A 21557-nucleotide genomic window follows, 5' to 3' on the forward strand; every position below is an offset into this window, starting at 1 on the left:
GAAAAATGTTCCCAGAGACACGGTTAAGTAGGGAAATAACATAGGAAATGTGGTGGATAGTTGTCTAATCATTCCATCCTTGTTGTAGAAGCCCTCCTGTTCTGTCACTCCCTAGATGATCAGAGCAGGCCATCTGGTCAAGGAAATTTAGAATCTTTGACTGGAAGTATTTGCCAAAATATTTTTACAATCCAGATAGGTTACTGAAGATGTTCTCCAATGCTAGCTTAAACTTCTGGCGATGTGAAGACAAAATAAAGGGAGAATGGGCCCAGATATTATGAGACTGTAGAAAATCTGAACACTATAAGAAGGAGTTGCAGAAGATGATGCAAATTATTTTACGACCTAACTGGGAGTTAATGACAGTAAGCTTCTACGTAAATTGGTATGAAGGGGTCAAAGTAGTAATTCATATGAAAGCAATAGCAGCACTAGTGTTAATGGTAGCAAAAAAGGGATACGTAGAAAGTCAAAGTCTGCACTAGAACCAACTACGGAAATGTTTCAGGTAATAACAGACTTGGAGAAGTTAGAAAGGGAAGGATTAAAGATTACTCCAAGCAAGTTACATCAGAAGAAATAGAAGTGTTGAGGAACAGCTAATAGGGAGTGGCAGAAGAGGTGGGCTTCTAAAACAGGGATGGAATGACTGGGCATTTTATTTTAAAATGGAGAGATGAAGGGGAAGAATGAGCACTTAGATTACATTAACAGTTATGGGCAAAGAATAATCCAATTTTTGCTAAAGTAAACTCTGTCTCTGGGTTGTGCCTCTTGTATAATCAAGATTATTAAACTAATGTTGCTTTGTCTATTTTGTTTTAAGAGGCAAACCGCCAGAATGATATGACAAATGCAGTATGTATGTAGATGCTGTCAGACTTTGTTGTGTTTTACTTAAACTTTCAACAAAGCAGCCGACTAGAAAAAAATATATAGGGAGGGGCAAGGGAACATAAAATAGCAGCTGGAAGGGATATTTTTCAAGTTATTCTTGAAAAATTCTACTTCACACAGATTAATCATACCCCAAAATGTACAGGTGCATGGGATGAAGCAAGACAATTATGAGACAAGGGTATAGAAGTACAACTTGTTTTGTGGGCTATCTGCACAACAAAGAAATAAAAAAAACATTAAACATCATGGAACTTTATCTACATACTTGCTTGTGTGTTCAAATATAACTGAAGGTAAATGAAGGTAATAACATGAAACCTAATGTATTTCCCATGTCATGATGATTTTGTTTGACCATTATTATAATGACTTGACAAAAAAATACAAGAGGTACAATTGACTGCTGCAGCTACACCTTTCCTAGCCCTCCATTTCTTTTTGCCTCTCCCCTGATATTTCAACCACATTTTTTCAAGAGATGCATCCAGTTGGGTAACATATTCCTTGGCACCAGCACCTTCTCCAAGTAAAACACCTTCTTGTATAGCTTGAGTCTGCTTTTTTCCATGAAGTACTCATGTCCTTCACCACGTACGTCTTTTTCAGTTGATACCTCCAGCTTACCCCAGCTGTCCACATTGTAGTCTCCTCCTCCATTCCATCAGTGTGAGTGCGTGTCTGTGTATGCCTACTGCCATCATAGTATCCCAAAGGCTAACCTATCTGGTCTTAGCTAGAACTGTAATTATCACGTGGTCTGCTCCATTAGTATGCTGTCTCTCATGAGGTAAAGTACCAGGAATTGAAGACCCTATTCCACACTAAGCCTCATCAGTGTTCTACAAAATATAAGAATGACTCTGCATCCATGGAATCTACACCTTGACAGTACATCCCAGTAACATGTTCACTTAGTGCTCTGCTTTCTTCATCCACTGCCAAGTGACATAACCAGGATGTAATAACTTCCCAGTTCTCTTCTTCTAGCATAACTATTACTATTACTCCCTTCAACTTGCATTTTTTTCTAGTGTTTCTTCCTCTTAAGTGCATTACTTCATTTTAAAACACCTCTGGCTCCCATTATTCCAGATGGCATCATGCCACATCTGTGATCTCTGCTTACAGACTCCACTCCATAAATCTTAGTCCCCAAGTATCCACTTGGATGAGGTGAACTACTGGTGATAATAGAAAGCACTGGACTGCAGTAGCATGTTTGTATACTGCTTAGAATGTTACTGCATTAGCGTAGTTTGACAGCTGCTTGCTGTTGCTGTTACATTCTAAACCTTATCACAAACAATACTTGATAAAATGTTATGTCAGACAAAATCCCAGCAAACAACTTAAAAAAATCAGTAGCAAATGCCAAGCGATCCTTCATTTGAAATGCTAAAATAACATTTCTATGGCTGTGAGATTTTGCAAAATAATCTTGATTTTGCCTCACATTTTGCCTTTTCCTTCATAAAATGTTTGATTTCTGGTAAACCACTGAAAATTACACTTAGTCAATGTCAGGCATTATTACTTCATAGTTTAGAAAATGTGGATTGATGCAAAATCTGTTCGATTAACTTTTAACATCCATGATTTTGCATCCTATTTTTGCCCTGTCCATAGTGAAAATTTTGTTTTTCTGGAAAATAATGACAGACATTACAATTTCGTACTTCTTAATGTTCATAATATGCATCCTGATGTTCTAGTAACTATTTAAGTGGCTTAAAAAAAGCTCCACAAGTGTGATATTGTTGGCAGTAACACAGGCATTTTTATTCTTGAACATGAATTATGCATGGTCCAGTGTTCTCCATTATCACTGTACAACTTAAGTTGGGGGGGGGGGTCCCCAGTGCTGTCCAGGAAGGAAAATAAAAATCAAGGATCACATGGTCATCTGGCTGTTAGACATGGGATGGAGAGATTTTCATGCTTTTGCCCAACATTTTCCTTTAAATGCCAGAAAATGCATTATGCAGGAACAAGGTTTAGCTGTGATTAAATTGTGATTGTCACTCTAAAATACAATTAGAAATGTAAGATTTTCTTTTTCTTCAAAGATTGAGATTGCCGTATCGCTGACAATCACTTTTCTTGGAGATGCAATGATTTTAGAAATAGTATATTTAAGAAGCAGGTGGTGGGGGGGGGGGGTCAAGTTTGACTGTCAGTTTGACACTTAGTGACAATACTTCTGAGTGTTGATCACTAATGTATCAAACTTTAGCTTACGCAGCCATGTCAAGAAGGTAACCACACTTATTCCAATGTGTATGCCAAATGCACACCTGTCATCACCTCCACCCAACAAACTGGGTGTGTACTCCACCTGAGCTAAGCCCCGTCTTTTCTTAGGGAGTGAGCTACTGCAGGATAATTTTTCTCATATTCCCCCTCATCCTCCTCCTAAAGCACAGTAGGTCAGCTGTTCCACCGTCATCAAGTGACCTTCCAGCACACAGGCTGCTACTCAGACCTGCTCCAATGGCATTAGCATGAGCTACATTACTTTTAACAGCTCTCTGTACAAAGTCACAGCTGCTGCCTGGCCACCTCAGCTGAGGTCCTGGGCAATGTCCTATTTGAAAACGGTGACCAAACTCAGAGCAGTGTGGGACTTCTATGGCATCATGCGCACCACCTGTCAATCTGTCAACAGTACCCTCTTCACCAGGATCCTCTCATCTGGGCCACTTAATTGTCAGTTTGCGTTGTTTTACTAAGACAGATAAAATATCACTAAGATGTCTTACTTAATGGAATGTTTTTACTGTGAAACATACTTTTAATAAGGAGGACTGTAATCATCTGAATTATCATATGAAGAATTTTTTAAATCAAAAATAATCTGAAGGCAACACGTCAAAAGTTAAGAATTTTAAGTGGCTACAGGGGAAGTAAAACCTACTCCAGCTGTTATTCTTAATAAGTAATATGACAGGTCGCTGTTCAACTTTATATCTAGAACAGGTTTATTTTCTTTCATTGTACAATTATACAAGGTGTAGTAAAAAGGTGGTAACATACCATTTCAAAAAAAAAAAAAAAAAAACACTGTTTCATAACTATAAATAATGCATGCAACTTCAAACCCAAGAGAGGTAGAAACACTGGTATTAAAAGACATGAGTACAAATATTATATAAATAAAAAAAATTCCAAATATTTTTAATTAACTGCTGGAATTTCATACAGATAAAATAAGATGGAATTTACAGTATTTTGAAAACAAGGTGGAAAGTAGCGTTTTTTTCTACACCAACAGAACAATGATAAAGGAAAGCAAAACATTTTACAGTCCACATATCTTAAACTGTGGTTCTGTTTTTTTTTTTTTTTTTTTTGTTTACCTCGTATAGCAGCTGAACATGCTGAGGAGAAATAACAAATGCCATATTCATAAATCTGGTTACATTATTCAGAAGTATCAAATTAATGAAACATATCACAGTCCCAGATCAACAGAGAACTTGCCTAGAGGAAAAAAAATCAAATTTCAGCATGCCTGGTATAAAAATGGTTCCAAAGCGTTCTAAACCACTGGAAATTTAAATTACGGGCAAGTTAATTTTTGGGCTAACTGTCCTTCTGAGGCTGATGTACTGAATCACCTCATATGCTGGTTGAATTGCACCTGAGGAAAACTGAAAGTCACATCATGAAGTCAGAAGTAAAAAGTGGCCTAAACAGCCAAGAAATGTCTCTCCTCCAGTTGGAGGACACAAGCTGACACACAGAGGAAGGAATCGATGAAAATGGAGCAGCAATCTAAAAATTCCTCCTATATGTCAGGGCAGAGACTGCCTGTGTAAAACATTCAGGTGGCACAGAAATACATGAAGGTATATATGGTAACCTGCAATGAAGATAAAAAAAAAAAAAAAACTGCATTCTACATGTACATCTCTGCTGGTGTTGCAGTGCAATATGTAAGTGGACAGTAATGGGAGTTTTTTTTTTTTTTGCGGGGGAGGGGCGGGGAGTGATTCAAAATATTAAAACAAGAACATCTATCTGATCATAAAAAACAAAATACACTTTCAATGTGATCGAGGCCTGGCAAGAATTCCTAGTGATAGATTTTATACATAAGAACAGTTCTCGTGTACTAAAAGAAACAACCGGACAGACCAAATATGTTGTAAACAAAGCTATCACAAATATTACATCATTCTTTTTTTCTTTTCTTTCAATCTATACCGCAAGTTTCTATCCATGTTTTTAACATTATATTCAAATACTGTCTAAGTAAATGTCAATAAGCATGAAGTGCTAAGTACTGAACTTTGCGAAATAACAGGCATTAAACTACAGGCCACACATGCACAAAATACACTGGGTACCCAAATATACAGTAAGAAACTATTAGTAATGCACAGTTTTTTTACAGACTGCTCCTACAGTAAATTTATCAAGTACTGGGACAAGTGTCAGATGAAAAAAACTTGCATAAAAATGTATTATTTTGCTACAAATGTACCTTAAAAGCCTTCAATAATTTTACTCATAATGCAAAGAAAATGTGCTTTTGATATGCAATGAAATTATTTTACCATCCTCAGTCACTTTTAAGTTAGTGCCTGTTGCTTCACTGTAACTGGCAAAGCTGACCTAGTCCAAAAAGTGTTCATTTAGTGCAAAAATGAAGTGGCTCACAAGGAGAATGCTTAACATCATAGCCACTTCAATATCCAGGCCTTTAAGTGACCATCTCAAGTGCTTCTTGATCCTCCATGTATTTTTTTGCAATAGTTTGTCTCCTGTAGGCTTCCATATTTTTCAAGATAAAGTGCTTGTTTTTGCTGGCCAGATCAGGCTCTGCATGTCCATTTTAGCTTTTTCAAAGATCCAAGTAAAACTTCCAACTTCACTGCTGAAGACCGTTACATGCTTTTTTTTTTTTTAGACAGTGCTAGTTGTTATTTTATCTTTGAAAATGCAGGTACAGTTCATTAATTCTCCTCGCTTCTTGAACACTGTTTAATATACCGTATGAAAATGCATCAAAGTCCCCATTTTTCAGTAATTTAACATATAAATAAATTTTAACACATTTTAGTGTCCCAGTGATAACAATTATTGACAAACATAAAGCTATCAGGAAGATTATGTTTCTGCCTCTATGAGGCAGACAAAACATATATAACTATATACATATCTATCAAAACAGATAGGTGCTTCTGGAAGTGCCATTTCTCTACTTCAAGAGTCAAACGCTGCTTCTTTGGTAATCACATTTAAAATAAAAATAAAAACTATAAGATCCTTCAGTTACTTTCTGAAACTTTAAAACTGTATGCGGGACTGACTCATTGAAAGTGTAGAAAGGGTATGCAACGTGCTGATTATGTGGTCCCCTGCTTGACCATCTTGGTCCTTGTTGGACACATTACGGATTGTACACGGTCACAGTGCCATACAGTGCTGCCAGTCTTCGCTTGACACTGCTTTTGTCTGAAAATTGTAAAGAACATGGATGTCACACAGGTACAAAACATGAAGACAGACTTTTAGTGAAAATAGCAATGAAATGCAATACACATGTGCTGCATTCTTGGAGTAGCCTGGCTACAGACTTTCACAAAACAAGACATTTTGGAGCTCTTCACATAAAAGATTTAAAGCTAGTGCAAAAGAGTTTCAATATTTTTGTTTGCATGCTTGCCTTGTTACTGAAATTATAATACTGCTTCTGAAAAATATTTTTGATATTCCTACCTGTTTTTCCATATAATTTATTCTGCTCCTTCTGGCATTATAAGTAGACACGAACATTACATGACACAAATGGCTAGCCCATTGCAGAGAATATCAGTGGCTACACTAATGACATAGGAAAGCTCCAGACACTGGACCCAACCCAATTTGGTTTCATCACGGGCAGGTCATGCCTACTCAACCTGGTGGACTTCTTTGAGAAGGTCACCAAAGCAACGGATGGGGGCTAAATGGTTCACACTGCCTACCTTGACTGGCAAAGGCATCTGACACAATACCCCACTCAGGCACTGTTTACAAACATAAGATATTAGGTACAAGCCCTTGTGTCACCCAGTGGACAGCCAGCTGGCTCACAGGGCCCAGGAAGTTAGAATTGGGGAGACCACCTCTACAAAGAGGCCAGTCAAACGCAAAGTCCCTCAGGGATCAGTCCTGGGACCACTCCTTTTTGGCATTTACTTCTCTGAAGTCAAGGCCAATGTCAATGTCCCCTGGATGACTAAATTTAGGAGCTGTCATTGAATCACCCACTGACACAAATGTTCTCCAAGAAGGGCTGACACAGACAAACAACTGGTACCAGAGCCATGGACTAAAACTAAATACCAAGAAATGCACAACAGTATTCTTCAGGAAGTCATCCATCCCTGGTAACTATCACATTGACAACAGACCCCTAAGAGTTGATGCAGTAGTCAGGGACTTGAGGGACACACACAAACAGTAATCTAGCCTTTCACCATCTTGTGTCTATAGTAGTGAGGAAATCAATCTATGTTGCGCAACGTATAAACAAAGGTATGGCATCTAGGCCCAAGGAAGTCATTGTTCCACTGTATTCAGTATTTATCAGACCTATCGAGTACAATTCCCCCAATGGTACATACCTATTTAGGCACAGCCAACAACTGAAACATCCACAAAGGTTCCTCACTAAAGTAACATCTCCTGTGCAGACCACCTCAAGGCCCTATCCCTATACTCTGTCTCCTATAGGGTGTTGAGGGGAGATCTATGCCTGGCTTACAAGGCATTGTCAGATCCCACTCTAATAGACCTCCTGCATATCTGCAAAACAAACAGCACATTAATTACTTGATCGAAATACATAAACCTTGCCTGTGATATAAATAGGATCTGCTGGACAGACAGGTATGTATCAAAGGTCTACCCCTTCTCTGGAACAGGTCCTCCTTCCACGTTAAGCAGAGTTCCTCCCTAACCCAATTCAAGTGTAACTTGGACAACTGGGTGGGGAGCAGGAAATTCTGTCTCTAATGGACACAGGCAGCCTGTAAATGGTTCAACTCCCAGGCCCTTCCTTGTAAAAGTTTCACCTCCCAAGCCCCTGCTTACACCTAACAAGTGTACCAGAACTTGTCAGAGATTTGGGATGCATGGCTAGGCTTAAAAAGGTCCTCATTGTTGTTAGCCTGGTAAACACCTATAAACCTACATGTAGCATTATCAATTTTCAATTTCCAGATGGAGAGATGGCTTAAAGATGTACCATCCACCAGGAGCAAGGTAATAAACCTGGTGTAAAGAGCTGGAGGAGTAAAGGGACATGGTGCAGTGGGGGTGAGAAGCGTAGCACGCATATGGGGGCACATTGGGTGGTGTGATCTCCATGGGGGAAATCAGAGAGACTGCTTGTGCTTTAAGAAAAAATGACATGGATATGTGGAAGGGAATGTCCCTGCAGAAATGAGGGGACATCATTAGCAGTTAGCCCACTTCACACACCTTTCTGGTGCTTCATCAAGTGGGTGCAGAAGTTAGGTCATAAAACAGAATATCTCAAACTGCCCTGATGGCTGCCTGAATGATTGCTATTCCCAGTTGACTCTCACCTTAGGAGAGGGCTAAAGACTGACTGGCACTGGGGGCAAAGGGAACAACAACAAAAAAAAACAAGGTATTTAACAGTACTACACATAGGACCCACACATTAAGATCAAGCATGACACAATGCATAAGATCACAGGAGGTTACTAGGTTAACTGCCCCAGGGCCCTTACAAACCTACCCAAGTTCAACCCGTGTTCCCAAGGGTGTCTGATTCAAGCAGACACTAAAATCAGCACCTACTGCCCCTGTCCAAGAGGGACACAGGTGGAACCCCTGGGGTTAATCTTCAGTTACACAGGCAATAGTCCATATTACACTAAAATAGGGCCAATAAGGGGCTTTGTTTAACATGAATAGGAAGCTTATTCCAGGGTACGGTGACCTCTGAGACATATCTGTCTCTTCAGCAAGTTCTGTTAATGCCACATACAAGGTTAAGGTCCTTTACCATTTGACTTGCGAATGTGCAGCATTTCCATTAAAGCTCTACATGCAAGGCACGGGTCACCTCTAAGCAGTCTGTATGACACATGAGTAAGGTTTTTCAGATTTTTTCAGCTTTCTGTCTGTCCGCACAAGACAAATCTTGAAGACCCTGAATTTTCTTTTTAAGGAACCTTTGTGGTCTCTCCAATTGCTGCAGGTGTTTGGAAAGGAACATACCAAAGGGAGCATTGTACTCTATTATTGGCCTGATGAGGGAAGAATACAGTGGGGTTATAACCTCTCTTTTTCTGGAGGCAATGCTCTTACTTATGAGACAAGCAATATAAAATGCACTTCTTACCACTGTGGAGACATGGTGATTGAAGTTAAGGTTGCTGTCAACCTGTGTGCACAGATCTCTCACCACTGACTGTGTGCTTAGGGTATTGCTATTGAAGTGGTAGTCTGCAGGAACATCACCCTTACCAAAGGGAATGATAATGCATTTTTTTGCATTAAGTTTAAGATCATGACTTTGGCACCAGTTATTAGTCTGTGTAAGACCTTTTTGCAGGATGTTGACATCACTAGGGGTTTCAATGATTGCTTCCAGTTTGCAGTCATCAGCAAACTTTGTCAGCCACAGTCCTTTACTTTTAGCCTGTACTTCAGAGAAGTAGATTCCGAACAGAAGGGGTCTTCAGAACTAATCCCTGTGGGACATCACTGGTTGCAGGTCTGCTGGAGGAGGTGGAGCCCCCTATTTTGACTGTAAGAGTTCTATCAGTGAGCCAGTTTGCAACCCACCCAACAATATATGGGTTGATACTCAGCTGGGTGAGTTTATCAATGATGCCTGAGTGGGGGATTGTGTCAAAGGCCTTGGCTATGTCTAGGTAGGCTGTATGCACAGATATGCAAGTTTAACAGGCATGATCTCCTCTTGACAAAGCCAAACTGGGTGGGGTTGAGCGTTTGGAAATTTCCTATATCTTTGTTAATAAGGTCCATGATGATTTGTTCCATAGCCTTGCAGATAAGGTTGGTCAGGCTAATGCATCTATAGTTCCAGGGGTCTGTTGATGCATCCCCTTTGTGCAAAGGGAGGACGGTAGCTGTTTTCCATTCCGCTAGGATGAAGCCAGTGCTTAGGCTGTGATTGAAAAGTGTGCCCAATGGTGATGCTAATTCCTGTTTTAACCCATGTAGAACACAGCCCGGGATGTTGTCTGGTCCCATACAGGCTGTGTTTTTGGCCTTGGAGAGGGCATTTAAGATCTGCTCTTTGAAGATACTAGGTGGGAGACAGGTGTTAGGGATGCTTTGGGGTATATGAGGTGGGGACAGGGGAGTGACGTTTTCACTGAACCTGTCAGCCCGTAGGTTTGCTATATCCACAAGTTCTGTATATGTACTACCACTAACTATGTGATCAGCGCAAATCTGGGCCTTGCCTTTGAGGTTACGGATGTAACTAATGAATGCCTTGTGGGTATCCTTAGTTAGGGAAGCTAATTTGGTTTCGTAGTTAGCTTTGGAGGACTTTACTAGGAGTCTTATTTGCTTGTTTAAGTTGAGGAAGGAGTGTTTCCAGTTTTGAGTCCGTTCCTTCCTACTCTTAGACACCAATTTCTTTCTCCTATTGTATAACCTATTGCTGGCAGCTGTCCACCAGACAGGTTTGCTTTTCCTTGAAGATCTTGTTTTGGTTCTATCAGGTACAGCAGAGTCAATACAATTGTACAGGTGTTCATATAAACCATTTATTTAACATTTGTTTACCAGGAAAGTCTGACTTGGAATGAAGCCAATTTTCATCAGAGGCCCACGGAGAAACACTCCAGATGCATGTCTTTGTAAAGCATTGATATATAATTTATCAAAGGTATCTGTTCCATCAGTGGGGGGAGGGGCTATGAAGCTATTTATGCTGTCAAGTAAGAGGCTGTAATTGGCCTTGGAGAAATTTTCTAGTCTAGTTGTTGCTAAGGGGGATCATGTGTTACAGTTACTTCTAGCGAGCCTGATTTGTGGTCGGATCTCACCAGGGATGGCCACACACTGGGGGGTGGTGCAGCAGTCCCTCATGTTGGTGAGCACCAGATCCAGGATGCTTGACCACACTGTGAATGTGTCAACCAGCTGGTACAGAGCAATGGAGTTAATGAAGTCCAGGAACCTTTGGGCAAGTATGTTAGAACACACATAATTTACCCAGTCAATGGATGGGTAATTAAAGTCACCTAAAACTATGGTGTTTGGTTGCATCTTCATTGACTCTAGTAGATCCAAGTAGGCTGACTGGATGTCTTTGTTTATGGAGGGGTTCCTATTGCTGGCAATGACCTGAAGAGGGGTCTTACTTAATGTCAATTGCACCTGAAGTAATTCAAGGGAATTGTGCTGTTTAACCAATCTAGAGGTGTATTTATCTTTAATGAATATTGATACACCACCTCCTTTAGTTTTCATGCCTTCAGTTTATGGTCTGAATGTGTGGAAAGAAATGTAACCTGGTACAGCTGGGGTGCTCTCCTCAGCCTTAAACCAGATCTCAGTGACTACACAAATGTCAACATCTTCCAAGGTGAGGACTGCTTCCAGTGAGTGCAGTTTCTAGTTTAGATTCCTAGGGTTTAGCACCATAACTTTCCGGTTGTTTTTAGAGAGTATTTTTATGTTGAGAATTTTGTTCTTGTGACATTGCCTTAAAAAGTCTCTATGGGGTGGCAACAGCCTTAGCCACTAACTGAAATCCAAGAGGTGACAGGTGAAGACCATCTCTGGCAAAGCACGAAGGTCTATTGACCATGTCATCCCAGGCTGACAAATACTGGATCCCCTTTGAATGGCACCAGAAACTAAGCCAATTGTTCAAGTTAATCATTTTTTGTTTGTAATGAGATATTATCCTACGCAAAGGTAAAATGTTGCTTAAGCCTAGGGACATACCTGCCTGACACACATAATCAGAGAGCTCAGTCATGTCTCTCTTCATACAGTCCAGTGAGGTATGTCTTAAGTCATTCACACTAACATGGACTGTGATGGAGTCATAACAGTGTCTGTTGTTAGAGACTTGAGTGCTTGTATGATGTGGCGGATCCTGACACCTGACATACAGCTGACCATGACTTTTTCCTTACCCAACCTGGTGAGAGGGACATTTGTGTGTCTCACAGCTGAGTCGTCTATGACTAAGACATTTGTTTTTGTGTTATGCCTTAGGGGCTTGAATGGTGAGACACTGGTGTGTGATATATTATGTGTACTATGTTCTGCAGAAGATGTATTATGTGACTCATGCTTGTGTTTGTGTTTGGGATGTCTCTGATATTTAGGTAAGCTTCTAGTAAGGACCTCCACATATGTAGGTTTATGTGTTGTTGGTTTGGTAGGTGCAGGAGGTGAGGTGTGCATGCTGACAACCTGCTTAGTATCAGATGAACTGATTAGTGAGGGAGAAAGCCTAGATTCCAGGTTCTTGATATAGCTGCATTTCTCACATAAGGAATTTGTGTGGACTAGAAGAAGTGGGTTGTCAGTGTACATGAAGCTATTGCTACATTGCCTCAGGATGCCCATGTTGACCAGGCTGGCTGGAGAAACTGTGAGAAATTGTCTGTCCATAAGGCTAAGTATTATTAGGTATGATGTGGTGTACTGCGGTGGTGGTGCTGCGGTAGCGTTGTCGCCTCATAGCAAGACGTTGTCCTGTTCGATTCTCAGCTAGAGCGTCTTCTGTGTGGAGGCATACGTGAATGGGGCATGCCTTCGTTGAAGGTTGTGCGTCAGGGCTGGTAGCCCGGTAAGTAAAAATCCACTACCAATCATTAGAGGACCAGAGTTCCGCTGTGGCGACCCCTAACTGGGAAAAGCCGAAAGACACAAACAAATTAGGTATGATGTGGTCAGAAAACAGAGAGGGGACAAGAAGGACCAAGTAAAGTAGAGGACAGGAGAAGTGGACATAAAACATGAAGGGCTGGTGGGTAGGATATGTGTTGGTACCTCAAGAGCTTCGCTGAATGTATCACCTGTCAGTGAGGGACAATCGTGAGAACTCACTGATGGAGCACCAGCAGTGTACCAAGGCTACAGAAAAAAGTGCAACAATTTCAGGAAAAAAAAAACAGTTCAAGTAAGCAGGCACAATAAGCCTTCAACCAGCAACTCCCAGCTCAGAAGTGCAGAGGCTACCCTCTCCTCCCACAAGAGTGTAGACCACAAACATTTTTAATGTAAAATAACTGGCCTGTAGCCCATGTGCTTAAACCAGAACTAATACATTTTTAGAATAACAAACACACCAAGCCTTCAACCAGCAATTCCCAACTTAGAAGGATGTAAGCTGCCTCTCCTGCCACAAGAGTGCAGATTACAAACCTTCTTAATGTAAAACAACTGGCCTGAAGCCCAAGTGCTTAAGCCAAAACTAAGAGGCTTACAATAACAGCTACACTTTAATCAGGCTACTAAGTAGTAATAAATGCAACTGAACACTTTCAAGAACAAGCAGCAAAAGCAAAATAAAATAATAAAGTAGGAAGAAACAAATATCGTAACATCACCCAAATAAAGTGCATTTTTTTTTCCATATTTATTTATTTTTTTGTTTTAAGTTAAGTGGGAAGGGAAGAAACAGAAGATTATTCGAGGTTAAGAAACTAAGGATGTGGGCCTTCCCAAACAATCTCTCTGTACTCAGTAGAATGAGCTGATGAGATGGGACTGGGAGGAGTGCCCAAAATCAGATATATAGTAGGGGTTGGCAACTCAAAAGCCAACAAGTTTAAGAATACAACTACAGCTGTGTGAGTGGGTGCATGACACATTTATTTTAAAGCAGTACTATGCTTCACAGTACTCAGTGATCTATATTTTAAACAAAAAAGTGCTAACCTTATCATGGGCTCCAAGGTTGCAAAGTGAGTAGCACTGCTGCCTCCCAGCAGGAGGTTCTCTGGTTTGGTTCCTAGCTGTTTTGCTTTCTGTGCAGAGTCTGCATGTCCTACATGTGTTCATGTGGGTCTGCTCCAGGTATTTCAGGTTTCCCCCACATTGCAAAAACATGTGGCAGATGGACTGGTGAATCTAAACTGCCTACATGTATACATGCAGTGTGTGCATGATACGGAAGAAAGGTGTGGAAATCTTCTTCCACTCCCTACTTGCCTAGTAAACTGTGGATGGTAGCAGATGTTCATACAGTCACTGCAGGCATCAAGTGGAACTCAGCTGCAGTGGATGGATGGATGGATGGAAACTTATCCTCGGTGTCTATATAAGCTACTTATTAAGATTTTCAAGAAACTGAACACAAAAAGCAAACTTTCACTTTTTTTACTTCTCAAAGTCTGTTGGTTTTCTAATACCATGATGGGAATGAACCCCATTCTTAAGTCAAAGTATGATTAAAGTTCATGAAATCAGTATTGTTTCAATCTTTAATGTTACCCAGAAGTGCTCTTTGCAGCACCCACAATGTGCCCAGTACTGACTCCTTCTGCAAATCATATGGAGTTACATGTATTGGCAACATAACCAAGTATGACTGTAAATTATTTTTTATAAATTCGCCTCACATCTAGTTAGACTGGACAACTCCACAGAGTCACGCCAGGTCCAGGTAATGGTGGGTAAAAGTCCTAGTCAGTTATAGATCCCCCTCCATGGGTCTTGACATCCATGAAGCCTACTTAATCAAACTGAAGACAATCCAAATTTTACCAAACACATTGGTTATGGGGGATTTCAATTATCCTACCGTCAACTGGGAAACCTACTCTAGCCCAGACTCACTAGCACAAAAGTTCCTTGAATTTGTGAATTCAAATGCCCTGGAGCAAACTGTCCATACCCCGACACGAGGAACAAACATTCTGGATCTGGTCCTCACCAACATGTCAAACAGATGCACTGCTACAACTGTTGGACCCTCATTAGGTAAAACTGACCACAAATCAGTCACCTTCAAACTGACACTAACACAAGAACTCAAAGGGTGAAATCAGACTAAAAAACTTCACCACGGCAAACTATATTCTACTAGGTGAAGGTATAAATGCATTCAAAGCCTCACCCCAAGATGAAAGTGGTAACTACGCTGAAGCTTACACTAAAGCCCTGTACACTCACTTGCATAAGTGTATAAACTCGGCTGTACCAGACAGAATCAAAGCAGACCCCCAAGTAAAATCAAGCTGCCATGATTGACTTCTAGCATCAACAAACTTTACAATAAATACAAAAAGCTGCTGTCCAAGAAAACAAAGACAAGGACCCAAGAATGGAAAAGCACCCTCCTCAGCCTTAACAGGCAAATGACAGCTTGCCAAATCCTCCAAGAGCACCTTTGAGAGAAACCTAGCAAATACTGCCAAGGATAACCATGAGGCCTTTTACAGCTATGTATGCAACCTAAGGGGTAGGACCCAAGCGTGTGCAGAACTGGTAGCCAATGGTATCACCACACACTGACCCCACAGCGATAGAAAACCTACTAACAGATAAGTTTGGCGAAAATTTCACTCCATTATCCCCTCCTAACTTACAACAAACCCTCTCTCAAACTTCACTGCCACCTTACATATCTAAAGAGCAGGTCCTTAAAGCCCTGTTCAAGGCAAAGAACACAGCCTCTATGGGACCAGATGACATCCCAGGCCATCTTCTAAACAGGCTAAACATGAACTAGCATCACCAGTAAGTACCCTTTTCAATCATAGCCTAACCACAGGCTTTGTTACTGCAGATTGGATAACAGTTACAGTTATTACCCTCCACAGAGGTGGCCTAGCAACAGACCTGGGGAATTACAGACCCATAAGCCTGACCAGCCTCATTAGTAAGGGCAAGAAACATATCATTATGGACCTCATAAATAAAGACACAGGTAACTTCCAAACCCTGTATCCTACTCAATTCGGCTTCATGAAGGGAAGATCCTGCCTGTTAAATCTGGTGGATTTTTTTGAAAGTGTGACCAAGGCCATCAATGAGGGCAGATCTGAACATATATCGGACTTGGCAAAGGCTTTCAACACAATCCCACACTTGGGCATTACCAATAAACTTAGCAAACTGAATGTAAACCCCTTCACTGTAAGATGGGTTGCCAACTGGCTCACAAACCAGACACACTCTATCAAAGTGGGTGACTCCACATCAACCAGCAGACCTGTTACCAGTGAGGTGCCACATGGTTCAGTGCTGGGCCCCCTACAGTTTAGTATATACTTCTCAGACGTTCAGGTCAAAACGAAAGGGTTGTGGCTGACCAAGCTTGCAGATGACTGCAAACTAGGTGCAATCACTATATCCCGAAATGATGTTAGTATACTCCAGGATGGTGTCACACAGATGAACGACTGCTGTATTAGTCATAGTCTCAAACTGAATGCAGAGAAATGCATCATCATTCCCTTCAGCACAAACAATATCCCTTCACACTATCAAATTAATAACAAAACCCTAAGTGCCATGAAGTGGTAAGGGACCTGGGATCACAGGTTGACTGCGACCTTAACTTCGACCACCACATGTCTACTGTTGTAAGGAAAGCTTTTCAAGTAGCTTGCTTGATTAGTAAAGGCATCACCTCAACAGCAAAAGAAGTTATAACCCGTACTATACTTGGCATTTATCCGGCCCATAATTGAGTACAACACCCCATTCGGTATGCACCATACTAAACATCCACAGCAATTAGAGAGACCTCAGAGATTTCTAACAAAGAAGAACAAGGGCCTCCAGCATGTGCCTTACACAGACCGACTAAACTCCCTGTCACTATGCTCCTTATCATATGGACTTCTTAGGGGAGACTTATGCCTGGCCTACACAGCAACCCAAGACCCAAAAACTAATGAACTTACTGCATATCCATAAATAAAATGGGTCTAGGGCTACCCGTTCCAGGGACTTACATAAGACATGCTGCAGGGACAGATTTATCTCCTAGTGACTGCCAAGTCTTTGGAACAAGCTACCAGTTCACGTGAAACAGAGCACCTCTATGACACTGTTCAAGAGGAACCTGGATGAGTGGATGGGGCAAAGTAAATTCTTACTGGGGCTAGCGTCCACAACTCTCCTGGACATGGGCAGTCATCACTAAATGCAATCTTGGGTATTGACTAGTACCTCTACAGTATTACATTGGGCTGAAATGGCTAGGCTTAAAATGACCTCTGGGTCGATAGCCTATTAATCTCTTATGATCCTATGATCCTACAAGACCCATTGCTCATACTACTATTGGAATTGTCTGGGTATCCTCCTTCTACATTGCCCTAATTTTTGCCTGCAAATCCTGATATTTTATGACTTTGTCCCTCTTTATACGTAAGACACTATAGTCATTGGGAGTAGCAATTTCAATGATATATGCTACTTTTGTCTTCTTTTCATGGACTACTACATCTGGTTTTTCTAGAAGCTACTTTTTGAACTGTTGATAAAGAATAGTTGTGTAACATCTTACCATAACCATAGATGTCCTCATCTTCCATGTTGCAGTATTCATAACCTTTGGGTTATCCTCTGCTTTGCTACCTGAATGTCCGGCCAGTTTACAAAAGCTTTAGTCACTGCTGGTACGAGGGACGTTTGACGTTGGCCATAGGGTGTGTGGGCCATAACAGTGACATCTGCATGTACCTATCCTCAGAACTGAATGCCCCAGTCGAACTCCAGTCCTAGGACAGCTGCACAAGTCCTGTGTCATCCAACAAGGCATATATATATATATATATATATATATATATATATATATATATATATATATATATATATATAATAGTGGGTAGGGGAGTGATTGAATACTGCAACATGGAAGAAAAGGACAACTATGGTTATGGTAAGATTTTACACAACTATTCTATGTCCTTCTATTCCCATGTTGCAGTATTCATAACCTTTGCGTGAGTGCCAAAGCTCAAATGGAAGAACAGGAGGGTGGTATGGAACTATGTTCCAAGAACCCATACAGGACTGCCCTAGCAAACCCTGCTCTAGATCTGGAAATATGGTGAAGTTTATAGTACTTGGTGACAGTATGGAGAGATGTCCAGGTAAATGCCTCTAGAATGGAAGCAGTGTCTAGCCCTTTGAAGAAGACTCCAGATGAGTCCATGGCTCTAGTGGAGTGGGCTTTAATTTTTGAGGTTAGACATTTGCCATGGTAGGTGTAACAAAAGGAGATGGCCCTGGAAATCCAGGCAGAAATAGACTGTTTTGCCACTGCTTTTCCCAGAGCTCTGGGGTAAAAGGAGACAGCCAATTGCTCTGAGCTCCTAAGAAACTTGGTCTTGTCAAGGTAGAATCTTAGTTGTCTGTGAATATCATGGGAGTGCAGGACTCTCTCACTGTCATTCTGGGGATCTGAATACATTGGTTCAGGGACAGCTCATTGACCACCTTAGGCGCGAAGGACGGGTTGGTCCTTAAGGTCACTCTATCCTTGTGGAAGATTAGAAAAGGTGGAGTGGCCATGAGGGCCTGGAGCTCTGACACTCTCCTGGCTGATGTCAGGGCAACCAAAAGCACAGTCTTCAAAGTGCAATATTTCAGAAAGGTTTCTGATGCTGGTTCAAACGGAGCAACAGTGAGCTTCTCTAAAATGTAGTTCAGGCCCCATGGGGATGGCACTGGCCTTCTGGGGGGGCCTGAGGTGCAGTACTCCCTTAAGGAATAACATCACTGGAAGTTGGGAGGCAAGAGGAAGGTCAAGAGGAGACAAGCTGAAATAGCAGCTAGGTGGGCCTTATCAGAAGAATATGCCAGCCCTGCTTGCAACAATTCACACAGGTAGGACAGCACTAAAGGGACCTCTCCTTGAAATGGGTTTAGCTGACTTTGAAGACACCAGATGAAGAATTTTTTCCATTTGGACAAATAAGATCTCGTAGTATTGGGTTTCCTGGCCTCCTGCAGGACATCAAGCACGTCCTCAATGTAAAGGTGTCTGAATGGGATCAAAGCTCTATCACCCACAGGGTTAGGTTCAGAGAGTTCAAGTGGGGATTAATTAGGAATCCCTTGTCCTATGTGAGAAGTTCCACTCTGTGAAGTAACCTGTGATGACTGCACCTGGCTATATGCAGAAGGAGGGGGGAACCACTGCTGTCTTGGCCAAAAGGGAGTCACCAACAAGACATTTGGTTTGTCCTGCTGGATTTTCAACAGGACTTTTGTAAGAGTGGGAAGGGAGGGAATGCATTGAGAAAAATTCCCTTCCATGAGATAGAAAAGGTGTCTGTTGCCCTCACTAGGGGGCTGGGTGCCCTGGTACAAAAGAATGGAAGTTGTCTCTTCAGAGGAGAGGTAAACAAATCAATTTGTGGAGTACCCCACTTGTGGACTACGACCAGGAACACATCCCTGCGTAGCATCCATTTGTGGGATTGTGACATGAGCCTGCTCAAGGTGAGTGTTCTGAGCTGAGGGAATATAGACTGCCTGCAGGGTGACTCCATGTTAGGCCACCAATTCCCAGGCTTGAAGTGCAAGTCTGCATAGCAAGTAAGATTTTGTTCCCCCGTTTGGTCACATACCGCAGAACTGTAGTGCTGTCTGTGAACAACTTCAGAGGGCCTTGCTTCAGAATGTGTTGGAAGGCCCTCAGATCAAGGATGATGGCCCTCATTTCTCTGATGTTGATGTGCTCCCTTTTGAAGGGGCCTGTCCATGTGCCTTGCACCTTCAAGCTGCCCACAGCAGCTTCCCAGTCCAGGTCTGAGGCATCTGTGTACATCTCCTGGTCTGGGGTGATGGGTTGTAATGGAAGTCCTGGGTTGAGACAGACTTGATCCAACCACCAAAGGATCTCCTTCCTTAGGCATAGCAGAAAGGGAAAGTTGTTGTTCAGGGGGTGGGAGTGTTGAGTCCATGTGGACCTCAGGTACCATTGAAGTTTTAGCAAAAAAACACGTTTTTCTCATGCGGAGTCTTGCCAGTGGCAACATTGGTATAGTGGAGTCCATATGTCCTAGGAGTCTGAGATATTGTCTCGCTGTCATAGCAGTGGCATGGAGGACAGACAGCAGGTATTGTTTCAGACTTTCCACCTTTTGGGGTGGGAAGAATGCCCTCATAACATCTCTCCTTGAAATCCTGGTCCTAGGAGAGGTTTAGTTTGGACTTGGGGAAATTGATGTTGAACCCCAGGGACTGCAGGACAGAGATGACTTTTTGGAGATGGATGTGTAGAGAAGTGGAGCAACCTGCCTACATCAGGAGGTTGTCCAGGTATGGAAAAATCTGAATCCCTTGGATCCTGCAGTAGGCTACCACTGCAGCCATACACCTGGTGAATACCCTGAATACCCCTGGAGCAGAAGATAGTCTGAAGGGAAAGGCAGAGAACTGAAAATGCAAGGAACCCACAGAGAATCGTAAATACTTCCTGTAGTTGGACCTTATTGGGATAGGTAGATATGCATCTTTGATGTCCAAAGTGGCCAGAAATGCCTGAGGCATTAGCAGGAGGAAAAGTGTGTGGAGAGTAGGCATGCAAAAAGTGGGTACTTGTAGAAAAAGGTTGAGGTGGAAGAGATCCAGGATGGGTCTCCATGGGCCATCTTTCCTTGGGACTAGGAAAAGTTTGGAATAAAAGCCCTTTCCGTTTTCCGAGAGACAGACAGGTCGGATAGTCCCTTGAGAGAGGAGGCTGTCTAAGACTGTCTGGAAAAGGGGAAGCTGGTCATTTGGTGGCTGTGGGGATGCCTCTTAAGGAGGGAGGAATGACCCAAATCATGAAGTAACCCTTTTCTATCTTTGCCAGATGGGAAGACAGTGAAAAAGTCTTTGTGATAGGGGAATGGAATCCAGAGGGGGTGAAGGGGAAACCAGGTAGTCACAGATTACCTGCCCTGCCCTGAAACTGAGGTTTCTGAACTGCAGTCTAAGCAGGCTGGAAGGAGGCTGCTGCTTCCTGGAGCTCTTTTTGCTCCTAGAATGAGGGGTAGGAGCAAAATGTTTCCTAATGAACTGTGTCTTGGTGGGATAATTCCTGTGGAATTTAGGGATTGGAGACACAAACAAATGTTTTAAGTCCTGTAATTCTGTCACTTTTTGCTGAAGGGTTTTGAAAAGCTCTGCCAATTTAGCCCTAAAAAAGGCAGAATTGTCCAGAGGCGCATCCAGAAGTTTAGCCCTGAAATCATCAGGTAGGGGTTGGAGTCTCAGCCAAGAATACCTTCTAAGCATTGAGGCAGAAACTGCAGATCTGGCCAAGGTCTCTGCGGAATCATAGCTGCATCTTATCGAGTGTCTTATCACTTGAGAGGACAAGGAGATGAGGCTAGATATTTGGGCCTTAGAAGGTGAGTCTGGGAGATCAGCTAAAAGTAGAAGGCAAGTCTGGGAGATTAGCCAAAAGTTTAGAAACCTGGTTCAAAAGGGCCAGGACACACTTTGACGTGTGTCTGGTAGTTGACCGCCCTAAGCCAAAGTGGCAAAGGTGTATACTTTTTTACCAATGCGTTCCATGGTCTTACTGTCCTTATTAGTGGGAAGGACAGAGGTGGAGGAAAGTAATCTGGAAGGTTTGCCTGCAGAGACTGAAACAGTGCCAGGGTCTGCAACAGCGCATTTAATTAGAAATTTGTCCCCTTCTGGGACCTTATAAAACCTGTCAGGCCTTATAG

The 21557-nt window shown here is 42.0% G+C and overlaps 1 protein-coding gene across 1 annotated transcript in view; it reads right to left on the reverse strand.

The window, feature by feature from the left end:
• Positions 1 to 3857: 3857 nt before the first annotated feature.
• ULK2 (unc-51 like autophagy activating kinase 2) overlaps positions 3858 to 21557 on the reverse strand; it is a 711692-nt gene continuing 693992 nt past the window's right edge. The window contains exon 28 of the mRNA XM_044054320.1: positions 3858 to 6363. Coding sequence (XP_043910255.1) covers positions 6299 to 6363 — 65 coding nt within the window. The 3' untranslated portion in view covers positions 3858 to 6298. The remainder of the gene's footprint in view (positions 6364 to 21557) is intronic.

This window comes from Protopterus annectens, chromosome 13.part0, assembly GCF_019279795.1.
Source record: "Protopterus annectens isolate FY-2018-M chromosome 13.part0, PAN1.0, whole genome shotgun sequence".
In the NCBI taxonomy this organism is placed as follows: Eukaryota; Metazoa; Chordata; order Ceratodontiformes; family Protopteridae; genus Protopterus; species Protopterus annectens.